General features: G+C 61.6%; 1 protein-coding gene across 1 annotated transcript in view; it reads right to left on the bottom strand.

The window, feature by feature from the left end:
- The window catches only part of LOC137458158 (hydrocephalus-inducing protein homolog), a 65,926-nt gene that overhangs the window by 26,054 nt on the left and 24,760 nt on the right, over nt 1–15,112 (bottom strand). The window contains exons 19-25 of the mRNA XM_068169844.1: nt 4,481–4,658; nt 4,006–4,136; nt 3,152–3,285; nt 2,080–2,216; nt 1,196–1,323; nt 911–1,102; nt 378–527 (exon numbers count right to left, since the gene is read on the bottom strand). Of these exons, the coding sequence (XP_068025945.1) occupies nt 378–527; nt 911–1,102; nt 1,196–1,323; nt 2,080–2,216; nt 3,152–3,285; nt 4,006–4,136; nt 4,481–4,658 (1,050 nt within the window). The remainder of the gene's footprint in view (nt 1–377; nt 528–910; nt 1,103–1,195; nt 1,324–2,079; nt 2,217–3,151; nt 3,286–4,005; nt 4,137–4,480; nt 4,659–15,112) is intronic.

Genomic DNA, 15,112 nt, shown 5'->3' with positions numbered 1-15,112 from the left:
GTTTTGGAAGCTGAATGCTGAGCCTCTGGCCCAGGCTGCCCAAAGAGGTGGGAGATGCCCATCCCTGGAGCCCTCCCTGGGACAGTGCAGTGCTTAGCAGAAAGATCCACAGGGTTATCCTGCCCAGTGCCCTGGCACTGCTGTGTTGGGCAAAGAGCAGCCAAAGAAGAGGGGCAGAGGAGGCAGACAGGAGGGAGGGGAGTGTCCTCTGCTCAGTGTTTGGCTCTCCAAGCCCCCTCTGCAGAGGCTCCAGCAGGGGAAGCTGAGCTTGCAGAAAGCTGCATGTCGAGGAAGAGCTCAGTTCCTGCTCCCTGCCTGGGCTCTCCTTCCCACACTGCCCTGCCAGACCTCCTGGGGCTGACATCCACCCAGCTCACCTCTTCCACGGGGGAAAATCTAACTTGCAGGTTGCACCACTGCCCAGGGTCCAGGACTCCAGCTGAGGGAAGCACCTCAAAGACAGAGGCCTTGGCCTTCAGCTCCTGCAGCAGCTTCTGACGCCTGCTGGCTGGCAAAGCTTTGTCCACCTGAGCACAAAACCAGGGGGGTGAGGTCTCCTTGCTCTGGCAGGACACAGCTGGCTGCCTGCAGTGCTGGCACTCGTGGGGTAGGAGCACACATCCAAACCAGATGTGGCCAGCACTGGCCTAGAACTGGTGGCAAAATGTGGAGGCAGGAGAGGCAGCTGGGGAGGGTGCTCCTCAGAAGAGGAGCAAGGGGTGAAGATGGCAGAAAGTGAAGCACCAGCTGGTGAACAGGCCCAGGGGCTGCAGCTTTGCTCTGCACCCTCCAAAGCCTCCTCAGCCCAGCTGGAGCCCAAGCGTTCGAGCAGCCAGAGGAGCAGAGAGGACAAGAGAGGAGAAAGAAAGGCAGCCAAGAGGCTCCAAGTCACACCCTGTCTGTGCTTTACCTTCTGAGCAGGCTCCTCCCTGCTGAGGAACCACTGACAGGGCAGTGGGAGCTGATTGTAGAGCCGGATGGTCTCTTCCTGGCACTGCCCACACTGGACAGCAGAGAACTCCAGCCTGGCCCTGGAGAGGCTGAGGGAGGGCACAGCCACCTTGGCACGGAGGAGGACACGACATGTGGGTCCTCCTGCAACCTAGTGAGGGACAGAGCATCCAGGTGAGATCCCAGCCTGCCAGCTGCCCCAAAAGGCAGTGTGGGCACAGGGAGGGGGGGAAGCAGAGGGCACCTTGATGGGCAGCAGTGCCTCCACCTCGCCCTGCGGCAGGGTGGCACTTTGGGGCTCCAAGCACACAGTGAAGGTTCTGCTCTGGGAGCAGGGCAGCTGCTTCACGAGCCCCAGGTCCACGCTGAAGCCTTCAACAGATGGAAAGGAAGCAGCTGAGGCACAGGGGACATGAGATGGCTCACAAGCACCTTAAGTGTCCTGGCTAGCAGCTCTGGGAAGGATCTTTTGCACCTCCAGAAAAGCTGCTGCTCCTTCTCCCTTGGCAAAAGCTTTGCACAGCCAGAGCCCAGGAGCCACAGGGGAAAGGAAAACATTGCAGCTGAGGAGCTCCAGCAAGTGCAGGGAAGGACACTCAGAGCTCTTCAAAGAACTCCCATGCCATGGTGCTCCCTACAAGCAGCTGGGAGGAGACCTCTGAGCACCCTTTCTGCACAGCAAGGCAGCGATTGGTGGTGCTGCAGCCTTGCCTCAGGGCTGATGCCAGAAGCTGTTGGGATACCCCCAGGGGAGGCTGAACACAAGCCCCAGGACCTCGTGAGCCTCACACCAAGCAGCTCAGCACCACCAAGGCTCCAGCTCCTTGCAACACAAGGCCAGAGAGTGCACAGAGAAGCTCAGCTGCTGCTGCTGGCAGCCAAGTGCAGAAGGTGCTGAGAGGTGCCCAAGGTGCTCACCCACCCAGCCCCTGCAGGGCAGACTTAGGGCAGCCACAGGCAGGCCAGGCCTCTGGGCACTGCTGGCCAGGAGAGCTCAGGCTCTAAAGCAGCAGGTCCCAAGGAGGACAAAGCTTTACAAACAAGTGCTCCAAGAGAACTCCCCATGGCCAGGGGCTCAGGCTGAGCTGTCCCAGGCAGGCCACAGGAAGGGTCCCCAGCACTGCCTACCTGTGCCACGCAGGAGCTGCCCACAGACTTGGAAGGACACAGGGAAGTGCCCCGGGTTGGTGACCTTCACGCTGCGCCTGTGGATGCCACCCAGAGCCACGCAGCCAAAGTCCAGGATGTGCTCAGGCAGCTCAGCTCTGCAGGGAGGAGGGAGGGCACTCCTGAACCCACAGCCTGGCCACGTTGCCACAGGATGGGAGGTGCAAATCCACTGGGAAAACTCAGCTCAAGCTGCTGACACCCAACACCTGAGCAGCCGGGGACAAGACTCTGGCCGGTGCCAGGGGAGGCAGGGCCCAGGTTCCAGCAGCTCCCAGGGGCACCTTCAAACACAGCTGGTTCCCAAGGGACACTGCCCACAGCTCCTGTGCCACTGCAGAGAAGCCCCCTGCAGCTCCACTGCTCTCAGTGCAACTGCTGAGCCTGGCCTGCAGCCCAAGCCTGGAACTGCTTCAGGGCCTTGTCAGATTTGAGCCCCAGGAAACCTTCACCCAGCTCTGTCCCCAGAGCCCCAGGGACCACAGCCACCAACACCTGCAAGACCCATGGGCAGGTCCTGTCCAGAGCCATCCCACTGTTCTGCAGAGCATCTTCTGCCTGGGCTGGAGCCTGCTGCAGCTGCTCCTCAGCATGAAGCAGCAGAAGGAAGGACCAAGCGACCTAGGAGAGCCCTGCAGTCCCCCCAGCAGCCAAGCCCCCAGCTGAGACTTTGCCAAGCTGCTCTGGGGCCAAGTGTGGTCTGGTGGGAAAAAAAGGAGGCCAGTTCTGAGCTGCTTCTTTCAGAGCTGCTCAGCAGGAATGCTGTCTGTGCTGTCTGGAAGGGCCTGATGCTCTGCACTGGCTCCATGAAGAGAGCCCAGCATCTGTGGGCAGCTGAGCACCCCCAAAGCTCAGGGAAGTGAGGACACTCAGCTGCTCCCAGGCAGCACGGCACAGCTCTCAGGAGCAAAGCCTTTGTGCTGCCCACAGCTGTGCCCAGCTCTGCAGAGCCCAGCAGCTCTCAGCAGCAGGGCTGCACTGCTGGCTGTCACCCCCAGAGCACCTGCAGGTGGCTGTGGAGGTCTCTACTCACTTGAGAAGCCTGCGGCGAGCCTGCAGCCTAAAGGCAGCTTCCTCTGGGGCACTGCAGGCCACAGCTTCCTGCTGCTCCAGGATGTGCTCCTTGAGCAGGATGTCCTCCAGCTGCATCTGCAGCCCAGTGTCCAGCTGAGGCAGGGAAAGACAGGGGCTGCTTAGCCAAGGTCCTTCCCAGGGCATGGGCTTGGCTCTGAAAGAGGATCCCATCCTGCTCTTCTCGAGGGGGTGATGGAGTCCTCTTGTCTCACTGCTCAGTGCCTGGGACACCTCCAGCTCTCTTGGGCAGCACCTTCTCTCCAGAGCTACCAGCTCCAGCACCCTCACCTGCCCAGACACTGCCTTCAAAGCTATGCCAGCCACAGATGGACAAGCCAGGAACTTCTCAGAGCTCCAGGGATTTGCCTGCCCACAGGGAGTGCCGAAGCAAGCTGGACAAAAGCCCTCTGGAGCAGGAGACCAGGAGAGAGCTGCTGCCTCTTGCAGATGAGAGCTGAGCACAGTCCCAGGGCCAGCCCAGGCTGCTGCTCTCAAGCTCTGCAAACCTGGCAGGGCTTGGCCTGGGAGGAACAAACAGCCCAGGGATGGGGCCCCATCAATTCACCCCCATGAGCATGGCCTGCAGGATCTCAGCCAGCTGCCAGGAAGCTCCTCCAGCTCCAGCAGGGACAACCTCCAGGGCTGGACAGCCCCTGGGGCAGCACTCAGCTGATGAGAGTCATGGCTGAGTGTGGGCAGGGAGGTCCCACCTGCTAGCAGGGCCCCAAGAAGCCTGTTGTGGGGTACAAGGGGATGCAGTGACACAAGGGGGAGAGGCTGGCTCCTGCCACACAGGGCAGCAGCTGTTCTCACCGTGGCAGCCAAGTCATCTGGGGTTGGTTCTGTGGCTGCAGCCTCCCCCAGGACAACTTCTCCATCTCTCTCACTGTCCTTGGCCATCTTTTCTTTCACCTTCCTGAAGGCCTTCTCATATTTCTCATTTCCTGAAGGCAGAAACCCCCCAGAGTGCAGTGTGGGCATCTGAGCTGGGCAGCCCCCTCCCCACACCACCTCTCCCAGAAACACTCTTCCAGCAGCTCTGGGCAGTGGGAGCTGCTCCTCCTGCCTGCATGCTGAGCTTCAGCCCTGCCCAGCTTCCTCCCCCAGAGGAGCAGCTCAGCCCCAGCCAGCTGGTGCAAACCCAGCTCTGCAGGGTGGCTCCTGGGACAGAGCCCACAGGGACTTGCAGAGCCTGGGGAAGCCACCAGTGCTGCTCTGACAGCCTTGGGGGTAGGCCCTGGGGGAAAGCCCAGGGGAGCATCCTGAGGAGCAGCCAGGCAGTGCTCACCTTGGATGTTCCTGGGCAGGTGCAGGCAGAGCCTGGGAAAGCTTCCCTCTCCTTTCAGGCAGACTTCTTGCGGCTCCAGGTGACCCACTTGGAGCTGGAAAGCCTTGCAGAAGGCCCCAGGCGCTTCTGGCAGGTAAGAGACTTTCAGCACCTGCTGCTGGCCGGCTCCAAGGCTACCCTGCAGGGAGGGAATGCACCAAAGAGGCTTTGATGGAGGGGGTGATGCTCAGCCAGGTTCTCCTCTAGAAGACAGCAGACAGCAGCACCTTCTAGCTGTCTGCTTTCCAAGAGCTTGTCTCCTGCCCCAGGCTGCCAGGTCCCCTCCAGAGTGCCAGCGTGGGGAGAGCTGGAAAGGACCTCTGGAGGTCATCACTCCAACTGCCCTGCTAAAGCAGGGCACCCCCAGCAGCTTGCCCAAGAGCAGCATGGCCAGGGGGAGCTGGAATCCCTCCAGAGCAGGAGGAGGCCTTCCCTCAGCACAGCCTGGCCTTTGCTCAGCACCAGCACAGCTCTGCTGCTCCCAGGCTTTGCCTTCAGCCAGCAGGAGCCAGGCCTGACCAAGCAAAGCTCCAGCAGCAGTGCTGGGCAAGGCAAGGGAAGTGCCCCTGCCCTCTGCAGGGCCAGCAGCTCCTGTCACAGCACCTCAGTGGTGGCCACTAGGCTCCTCAGCTCAAAAGGGACAGGGACCTACTGGAAAGAGTCCAAGGGAGACTACACACATGCTGAGGGCCTGCAGCATCTTTGTGAGGCTCAGAGGCTGAGACTCCTGGGGCTGTTGAGCCTGGAGAAGAGCAGCCCCAGAGAGGGCCTCTGCTCAAAGCTCAGCAAGAGCTAAAGGGCTTGTGGGGGACAAGAGGATGGGGCTGGACTCTTGTCAGTGGTGCCCACTGACAGGACAAGAGGCAAGGGGCATCAGCTGGAACCCAGGGAGTTCCAGCTGACCAGGAGGAGAAAATTCTCTGCTGTGAGGGTGCTGGAGGCCTGGAGCAGGCTGCCCAGAGAAGTTGTGGAGTCTCCTATGGAGAGATTCCAACCCCCCTGGGCACGCTGCTGGGGGTGCCCTGCTGGAAGGAGGAGGTTGGGCTGGATGACCCCCAGAGGCCCCTTGCAAACCACCCCCCCTCCTGGGATCCTGGGAGTGCAGGTGGGTGTCCAGGGCTCTGAGCCCCACCTGGGACTCCCACCAAACCTCCTGCCTGTGCAGTTCAACTCAGGGTGCAGGAGCCTGCCCTGGCTCATGCTGAGCTCCAGAGAAAGGCCACAAGGAGGAGCAGAGGGCTGGAGCTGCTCTGCTCTGAGGACAGACTGAGAGAGTTGGGCTTGTGCAGGCTGGAGAGGAGAAGGCTCCCAGGAGACCTTCTGGTGGCCTTCAGGTCTCTGCAGGCAGCTCCAAGAAAGCTGGGGAGGGACTTTGGAGGGTGTCAGGGAGGGACAGGACTGGGGGGGTGGAGCAAAACTAGACAGGGGGAGATTCAGGTTGGGTGTTAGGAAGAAGTTCTTCCCCAGGAGGGTGGTGAGAGCCTGGCACAGGCTGCCCAGGGAGGTGGTGGCAGCCTCCTGCCTGGAGGTGTTTGCAGCCAGGCTGGAGGTGGCTGTGAGCAACCTGCTGTGGTGTGAGGTGTCCCTGCCCATGGCAGGGGGGTTGGAACTGGCTGAGCCTTGAGCTCCCTCCCAAGCCTGACAATCCTGTGATTCTGTGAGCTGCAAACACATCTCTGGCCACACAGCAGCAGAGCCTAGGACAAGATCTAGAACAGAAAGTGTCACTGGGGCTTCCAGAAGTGTCTCTGGCTTCCAGAAGAGCTGTCCCAGGCCAGAGCAAAAGGAAGCAGATCCAGAGGCACCTGGCTCTGGGTGACAGGACACATCTGCAGCCTTCCTCAGCTGCCCACTGCACACAGGGCTGCACTTGCAGGTCCCTGCTCCCCTTCAGGCTGCAGGGAGGAGCTGAGGAGCGGGCCAGGACCTGCCCCCTGAGCCCCCACTCCAGCACAGGACACAGCCAGAGCCAGCCCAGCCCCACTGCCAGCACCATCCACGCTGCCACAGCAGCACCAAGCAGAGCTGTGCCTTCAGAAGCTGGCAGGAAGAGGGCATGAGCCTGGCACCTCTTGCAGGAGGCAGGCAGGAGGAAAGATGGAAGCCATTTGGCTTCCTTTGCCCATGGCACCAAGGGCCTGAGAGAGGAATGCTGCTCCAGCCCAGAGACATCCACCCAAGGCTCAGGAGCTGAGGTCACAGAATCCTGGAAGGCTTTGGCTGGGAAGGGACCTTTCAAGGTCACAGAATCACAGGGCTTGGAAGGGACCTCTGGAGATCATCCAGTCCAACCCCCCTGTCAGAGCAGGGTCACCTAGAGCAGCTTGCACAGGAGTGCAGCCAGGAGGCTTTGGAATGGCTCCAGAGGAGACTCCACAGCCTCTCTGGGCAGCCTGCCCCAGTGCCCCACTGCCCTCAACACACAGAAGCTCCTCCTGCTGTCAGATGGAACTTGGCTGTTGCAGTGTGTGCCCATTGCCCCTTGTCCTCTCCCTGGGCACCACTGACAAAGCCTTGGCCAGAGCCCCCTGGGTCCCCTTGAAGGCTTCAGAAGCACTGAGGGGATCTGCCCTCTGTCTTGTCTTCTCCAGGCTACAAAGCCCCAAGCCCCTCAGCCTTTCTTCACCAGACAGATGTTCCAGTCCCCTCAGAGCCCTTGGCTGGACCCTCTCAAGCAGCTCCCTCAGGTCCTGACCAGCTCCTGCCCCCTGGGGACCACCACTCACTACAGAAGCTCCAGCCAGCCTCTGTGCCAGCAGCTCCTTCAGGCCTGCAGTGAGCAGGGACAGCTGCAGCTAGGGCAGGCTGCTGGGATGCTGCAAACTCCTCTCTGCACTGCTCCAGCCCTGCTCAGCCCTGGCCCCCTCACTGCCCCCCCCAGCTGCTGCAGAGGAGCAGAGCTGGAGGGGTGAAGGAGCAGGGAAGGGCTGCTCCAGCTCCTGGCACAGGAGCTTCATGGCCAGGCAAGAGCCAGGCAGTCTCCTGGGCAGCCCTGGCAGGGGCAGGCAGGGCAGTTCCTGTCTGCTCCCACAGGAGGTGACCCAGGACAAGAGCAAATGCTCTCAGGCTGTGCCAGGGGAGGGGGAGGTTGGGCATCAGGCACAATTTCTTCCCCACAAGGGCTGTGAAGGCCTGGCCCAGGCTGCCCAGGGCAGCAGGCAGTCCCCAGCCCCGGAGACACTGAAAAGCTGTGGAGATGTGGTGCCAAGGGCCAGGGTTTGGGGCTGGCCTGGCAGTGCTGAGCTCCCAGCTGGCCTTGAGGATCTGAAAGGGCTCTTCCAAGCCCAAGGATCCTGTGATTGCATCCCCTCAGCAGAGACAGCTCCCAGCCCTGCCTGCTGCTGGGACAGTTCCCTCCTGCTCTTCTCTTTCTCCCCGGTTTTCCCCTCCAAGCCCAGCCAGGGCAGGCTGGCACAGGGCCAGGGTCAGGCCCTTGTGCTGCCCCCATCCTCACCGTGCTGGGCACCACCAGGGGCACAGCGGGCAGGGGGCTGCGGGCAGTGCCCGTGCCAGGGCTCAGCACCACGAAGGGGAAGGGCAGCTTCCCACAGTTCTGCAGGGTCAGCTCCACCTCTGTGACCACGTCCCACAGCTGCAGAGAGGAGAGAGGAGTGGGCAGTTAGAGACAGGCCTGGCACTGGGCATCTCCTGCAGCTGGCACTGGGGAAGGAGCCAAGGGAGGCAGTGCAGCAGAGCAGCAGAGCAGAGCTGGACACTTGGCTCCCAGCTTCACCTGGGCACCCCCAGCCCCAAGGGACCTCTTGGCCCTGCACAGCAGCTGAGCTTTGGGGCACCCTGCAGAGGCACAGCACCAAGCACCCAGAGATCAGGCATGGAAGCAGAGAGGAGCTGAGCTCTCTGCACCTGGAGGGGGCCTCAAAGCCTTGGCTGCAGCAAAGCAGCTGGCATCAACACATGGCAGAGGCAAAGGCACCTGCAGAGCTGGCAGGGACACAGGGCAGACAGAGCACCAAGCACAGGGCCAACAGCTGGAAACAGCTGGGGGGGAACTGAAAAGGGCAGTGGGGCTGACTCTGGGACATTCCCCCCAGGATGGGGACTGGCAAGCCCAAGAGGGCTTCCTCTTGGCTTTCTGTTGCTGATGAGCCAAGAGCATTACAGCAGCCTCTTCCTGCAGCTCAGGCTTGAGCAGCAGCTCAGCAGCTGCTGTCTGGAGAACACAGCCCTCTGGAGGGCAGCGCTGGCCTCCTGCCCACCCCAGGAGGCACCTCCAGGTGCCTTGGAGAGGAGGACTTCCCAGCTGAGGTGGGGGTGGAGCTTGGCAGCAGGAGGCAGCACTCCAAGGTGGTGCTGCCAAGCCCTGGAGCCAGCACAGCAGCTGGCCCTAGCCCCAGGCAGGCAGCCCCCAGCAGCCAGGGCTGCAGGCAAGGAGAAGCCTGCGCTACCTGCAGCCCCACGTCCAGCTCCGTGGTGTCCAGGAGGTAGCTGATGAGTGAGGCCTCCCCACGCAGCCTGAGCTCGTAGCTGGGGCCTCCCTGCACCCTGCAGAGAGCCCTGGCACAGGCCACAGTGTTAGGGTGGCCAAAGAAGCTGAAGGTGACCTGCTGGCTCTGGCCCGGCTGCAGCAGCCCATGCAGCGGCAGCACATCGAACACCTGGGGAGGGAGGAGAGGTGGAGAGGCTGAGCAGGGAGAGGGAGGCAGGAGAGCAGCCCTGGCCTGGGGCAAAGGGAGAGCTTCCACAGCACCTCCCAGCTCCACAGCACTGGACAGCAGCAGCAGCTGCAAAGCAAGCCCCAAGGGCTGCAGTGAGCAAGTGGCTGCTCTGGGGGAGAGCACTCTGCTGCAGGCTCCAGCACCTCATCAAGCCAGGGGCAGCTGAGATGGGAGCTGGGAGCAAATCAAGTCTGGCTGTGCCCATGGCATCTGCTGAGTGTGGCTCCAAGCCCAGCCACAGATGAGGCCTGGGCTCCAGCTTCACTTCCTACACCCAAGCCTGCAGGAGCAAGCTGAGAGGCCTGGCAGAAACTTTGAGGGGGCATTTTGCACCCTTCTGCCAGTCCAGCTCTGCTCCCTCCTGCCCAAAGAACATGTTGAGAGCCTCCTGCCTGGACAGCTTAGGGTCTCCAGGAGCAAACCAGGAACAGAGCTGCCAGTCAGACTCCCAAACAGGCAAAGGACAACTGAGGGAGTGCTTGGCCCAGCTCTCCAGTGGTGCTTTGGTTTCATCCTGTGCACTCATGGCTGCTGGAGAGCTGAGGATCTCCCCCAGGCCATTATTCCCAGGACACCTTCCTGAAGAAGGCAGCTGAGATGCTTTCCTGCCTGGCAGCAGTTGGGAGCTCATCTGTAACCTCAGAGGTGCCACCTTGCCAGAGGAGCCTTGGCTCTGGCCTTCTGAGGCCTGTTTCTGAGAGAGGCTTCTGGGATTGCTCCTCCAGCTCCAGAGGCTCTGCTGCTTCAGGCAGCTGCAGTGCTTGGTGCTGGGGCCTGGCCACCAGCAGGCTCTGCAGGAATGGTGCTGGGACATCCTTGGGCCTAAGCAGAGCTCCATCTCCCTGAGAGATGAAGCACCAGGCAGGGCTGAGTCTTCTGTGTCAGTGCCCCTCCTGCCCCCTGCCAGCTCCCTGGCTGGCTCTGCAATCCCAGCCCTTGGCTGAGGCTGGGAGGGGCAAAGGAGTGGGGCTGAGCAGCTGGCCCATGGGGCTGAGGGCTTGGCTTGGCACAGAAGGAAGCTCAAAGCCTTCCCAGCAGCAAGCCTCATTCCACCCTGCAGAGCAGCCCAAAGGCAGGAGCCCTGTGTCCAGCTGCCAGCTGCTGCCCCTCCTGCTCTCAGGGCAGTGGCTGCAGGGCTGTGAGAAGGGAGGGTGGCAGCAGCAGGGCTCTGCTGGCAAACTGGGAGGCAGGAGGAGCAGCAGGTGTCCCAGAAAATCTACCTCTGCCTCCAGGGAGTCCTTGGCATCTGCTGGCTCCTGGGCAGGATCCCCAGCTGCTCCCAGGGCCTGGGCTGGCTCCTCCACACCCCCAGCCCTGGAGCTGCTCCCTGCAGAGGCCCGAGGCTGCCAGCAGGCTCCCTCCTCCTGCACTGCCTGGGCTGGGAGGCTGCACCTGGAACAGAACAGCCCTGTGAGCAGGGACTGCAGGGGCAGGCAGGGGAGACTGCCCCAGCAGCTCCCCCCTGGGCTCTGCTGCTCTGAGCTCAGCAAGGGCTCTGCCCCAGCAGCAGAACTCAAAGAGAGAGAGTCAGAGCAGATGGAAGGAAGACATTTGTGGTGCTGAGAACAGTGAGCCACTGGCCCAGGCTGCCTGAGGAGGGGGCAGATGCCCCATCCCTGGCACCACTCCAGGGCAGGTGAAGGTGGAACAAAAAGAAGCTACCAGGCAGCTTGCAATCAGGAACTGCCTGAGCCCTCAACCTGTCCCTGCAGCAGCCCTGGGAGCTGGGGCTTTGTCTCTAAAGAGGCAAGGTGAGAGCAGGGGCTGAGAGCCCTGGGGCTGTGGAGCCTGGGGCAGGGCAGCCCCAGAGGGGATCTGCTCAACACTCAGCCAGAGCTAAAGGCTGGGGGGCAAGAGGACACCTGTGCTTTGGCAGCAGCAGAGCAGCTGTGCTTGGGGGGACAGAGGAGTGGCCTCTGCTTGCCTGAAGGGGGAGGCTCTTGGAGCAGGGGCTGGCTGCCAGGCAGGCTTCACCTCTGAGGTGCCAATCCAGCACCTTCCCATCAAGGAAGTTTCTCCTCCAGCTCAGATGGAAGCTCCAGGCTTCAGCAGGCCCTTGTCCTGTCACTGGACACCACTACTCAGAGCCCAGCACCATCCTCTTGCCCCATCCTCTTGCCCCCAACCTTGTATCTCTTGCTGAGCATTGATCAGATCCTCTGGGGCTGCTCTTCTCCAGGCTCTCAGCCCCAGGGCTCTCAGCCTTTCCTCCTCAGAGAGCTGCTCCAGGCCCCCTCCAGCATCTTTGGAGCCTCCCTGGGACTCTCTGCAGTAGGTCCCTGGCTCTCCTGAGCTGGGGAGCCAGCACTGGACACACTGTTGTGGGGGCAGTGGAGGTTCTTAGTACTGAACTGACAACAACTGGGGCTGGCAGGGAAGGCAGAGAGCTCCCAACTTGTATCTGCTTGTCCCAGGGCCCAAGCAGGGCTTTGGAGCTCCAGGGACAAAGCAGGACTCCGAGGTCATGGGCTGCAGGAAAAGTGTTGGCAATGTCTTCTAGTCTTGGCTGGGCTGCAGAACAGTCCCCTGCCCATCCCCAGAGTGCTGGAGGACACCTGAGCACCCAGCCTGGCCACAGCTGGAGGGCTTGTTCCTGCCAGGCCAAGGGGAAAGCAGTTGGCCAGAGCCCAGGGAAACCACCTTGGTCTCTGCAAAGCACAAGCAGGACAGCAGGAAGCAGAAGAGCTGCAAGGAGAGGGCAGAGGTGGCCATACCTCAGCTGGCTGCCCTGGCTGGCTGGCAGCAGCTGCCAGCAGTAGGAGACAGGCAGCTGGCTGCAGTTGGTCATCTCCAGGCTCTGCACAGCTCCAGTGTCATTCAGGATGCAGCCAAAGTCCACAGCCATGCTCTGGAAGTGCAGGCTGGGGCAGCAGACTTCTCCCCGCAGCAGGACCTGCTCCTCATGAGGGTGCTCCAGGAACTGGATCCTCAGAGCCTGCTCCACTTGCCAGGAGTGCAAACCCTCTTCATGAGCAGGGTTAAAGCTGATGCAGAGGGGAAGTTCCTGCCCTGCCTCCAGCTTCATGGGCTGCAAGGAGAGGAAGAGCATCCAGCACCCGTGGGAGGCCATCCCCAGGGCTCACAACCATGGCAGTGCCCCAAGTGTGGCTCCAGCAGGGCCTGCCTGTGCCAGCCCCACCCCACTGCTGGCCCAGCCCAGCTCAGGCTTCTGCAGAGGCACCAAAGCCCCCCCCAGAGCAGCACCCTGGCAGGCCAAGGCCGTTTGCACTCTCTGCTCCTCCCAGCACTGCAGCCTGGGCCTGGCAGGGCTGAGCACCGGCACAGAAGCACAGAAGGTTAGGACTTGGAAGGGGCCTCAAAAGGTCATCAGTCCAACCCCCCTGCCAGGGCTGCACAGGAGTGGTGCCCATGCCCACATCACCACGTGCCTGGCAGAGCCTGTGCCCAGCACCTGCCGCTGGCACAGGGGGCAGGCAGTGGCTGGAGGAGCACCCTCAGCCTTCTCAAAGGCAGGGCTGCCCTTGAAGGCAGCAAGCTGCTCCTGAGGAGCAGACAGACAGCTGAGGAGGGCTGCTGGGATGGCTTCCAGCAGACAGCTTCACTAGATGGCTTGCCCACAAGTTGTTTGATCCCTTCTCTTCATCTCCTAGAGCCAGGACTCTGAAGGAGGTTGGAGCAAGGAGCAAGCAAGGAACAAGCCACAGGGCAAGAGGAAAGGGCCTCAAGCTGCCCCTGGGGAGGTTTAGGTTGGACACGAGGAACAATTTCTTCCTCACAAGGGCTGTCAAGGCCTAGCCCAGGCCTGCCCAGGGCAGTGGGGAGTCCCCATCCCTGGAGGGAGTGCAAAGGCATGGAGATCTGCTGCTGAGGGCCATGATCTAGCAGTGAGCTGGCAGTGAGAAGCTCACAGTTGGCCTTGATGATCTGAAAGGTCTCTTCCAGCCCAAACCATCCCATGGCTCTCTTCCCCAGCCAGATGATGCCTTGTTTCCTCCAGCAAACTCATTTCCACCCTGGTTCAGCTCAGGCTCACTGCTGGCTCTGCAGAAGCTTCTCTCCTGGAGGCCCTCCCAGCAGGAGCACACCACCACACTGCTCCCTCTTCACACTCCAGCAGCAGCAAGGCCCAGGGCTGCTCACCTGAGCATCTGCAGGCAGGGGCTGCTGCTCCACATCACAGAGAGAGAAGGGCTGCCCTAAGGCCAGGACCATGCTGAGGGGCAGGGGGCAGATGTTCTTCAGAGACAGAGGCTGGGCCAGAGGAGTTAGGACATCCCCTGCTTGCTGCAAGCACAGGAGAGAAGCATCACTCACCCCCAAGTGCCCAGGGCCCTCCTTCCCCACCCGCTGCCTTTCCAAAGCCTTCAGCCCCCAGAGCTCCCAACAGCTCCTCTGGACTCTTTGGATAGGTTTCTCCCCTTCTGGAAGGGCTTTCTCCAAGCACAGCAGATGCTGCTGCTGGCTGCAAACCACAGCATTGCCCAGGGGGAACAGCCTCAGGAATGTGCAGGGAACAGGCCCCTGAGAGGAGGCAGCTGCTGCTAAGAGATCCAGCCCATCTGATTGCAGTGGCCTGTCCTCTCCTGGGGACAGCAGCACAAGAGGAGTTCCAGTCACCTACACTCATGCCTCTAGGAGCCTCCTAAGGCCAGGGGTGCTGGGCAGAGGAGACAAGCAAGCAGGATGCAGCAGAGAGCCTGCAGGAGCCTAAGGCTGGCTTTGAGTATGCACAGCCAGCCAGCAACCTCCAGGCTCCTGCTGCCCCTGCTACAGTGCCAAGATGCTCAGGGGCCTGGAGCAGCTCTGGGAGGAGCTGAGAGCCCTGGGGCTCTTGATCCTGGAGAAGAGCAGCCCCAGAGGGGATCTGCTCAGTGCTCAGCAAGAGCTAAAGGGTGGGGGACAAGAGCTTGGGGCCACTCTCCTCAGTGGTGCCACACCAACAAGAGCAAAGCAGTGCTGCTGAGGCTGTTGCCAGCCCCAGGGCAGCAAAGAATGAGCTCAGTGCTAACAGCAAAAGCTTGGTCCTGCTGCAGTCAACAGCCAAAGCCCTGGGGACTCAGAGCAGCTCTCTTCCCTCCTCCTTTGAAGCCAAGCACAGCCACAGCTTCCAGCCAGCAGGTCCAGGGCCAGGATGCCAGCCAGACACTCACCTTCTCCACCTGGAAAGTGATTGCTGTGGAGGACATCTGCAGGGCAGGAGCAATGAATTGGCAGCTGAGCTCCACCTGCAGGATCTGGGTGCTCCTGGGCTCGCTGCCCACCGCGGCCTGGCACAGCAGCTGCTCCCTCACCGCCTGCAGGAGAAGCCACAGGGCACATGGGGGCTGCCAGCAGGGTGGCCAGAGGACAGCCTGCCTCTGCCAGCCACCAGCCACGGCCCTGCCACTGCCCCCCTCACTGCTGGTTTCCCCTTGCCCTCCACAGCTTGTGCTGCATCCCCTTTCTCCTGCACTCCAGTGGCCATCAGGCTGCAGCCAACAGCCACAAACAGCTCTGGGGAGGCTTGTGCTGCCAGGGACAATCCCTGCCCCAAAGGGTTCTTCCTTTGATGTGCCCCAGTGCTGAGCACAGTGCTACAGAAAGCTGGAGGAGCTGATGGAATGAAGATGGAGATGGAACTGGGCAGAAAAACAGGAGACAGAAAGGCCAAGGGCAGTCAGCTCTGCCTTGGAAGCTCAGTGGAAATGATTCCTGAGGAGGAACAACCCCTGCCCCAGCACAGCTGAGGCCTTGGCCTGCTGGGAGCTTGCAGCTCTGCAGACAGGGACCTGGGAGTGCTGCTGGAGAGCAAGTTGCCCACGAGCCAGCAAGCTGCCCTTGTGTCCAAGAAGGCCAAGAGGATTCCTGAAGGAGACTGTGGCCAGCAGGCTCTCCTCCCCCTCCATCCTGCCCTGCTGAGGCCACAGCTGGGTCCAGTTTGGGGCTGCCCAGTTCAAAGTAGTCAGGGAACTACTGA

The sequence above is a fragment of the Melanerpes formicivorus genome, unplaced genomic scaffold (genome assembly GCF_026170545.1).
Source record: "Melanerpes formicivorus ecotype bairdi unplaced genomic scaffold, bMelFor1.0.p_v2 SCAF_228, whole genome shotgun sequence".
In the NCBI taxonomy this organism is placed as follows: Eukaryota; Metazoa; Chordata; class Aves; order Piciformes; family Picidae; genus Melanerpes; species Melanerpes formicivorus.
This window is presented reverse-complemented; position numbering and strand designations above follow the sequence as displayed.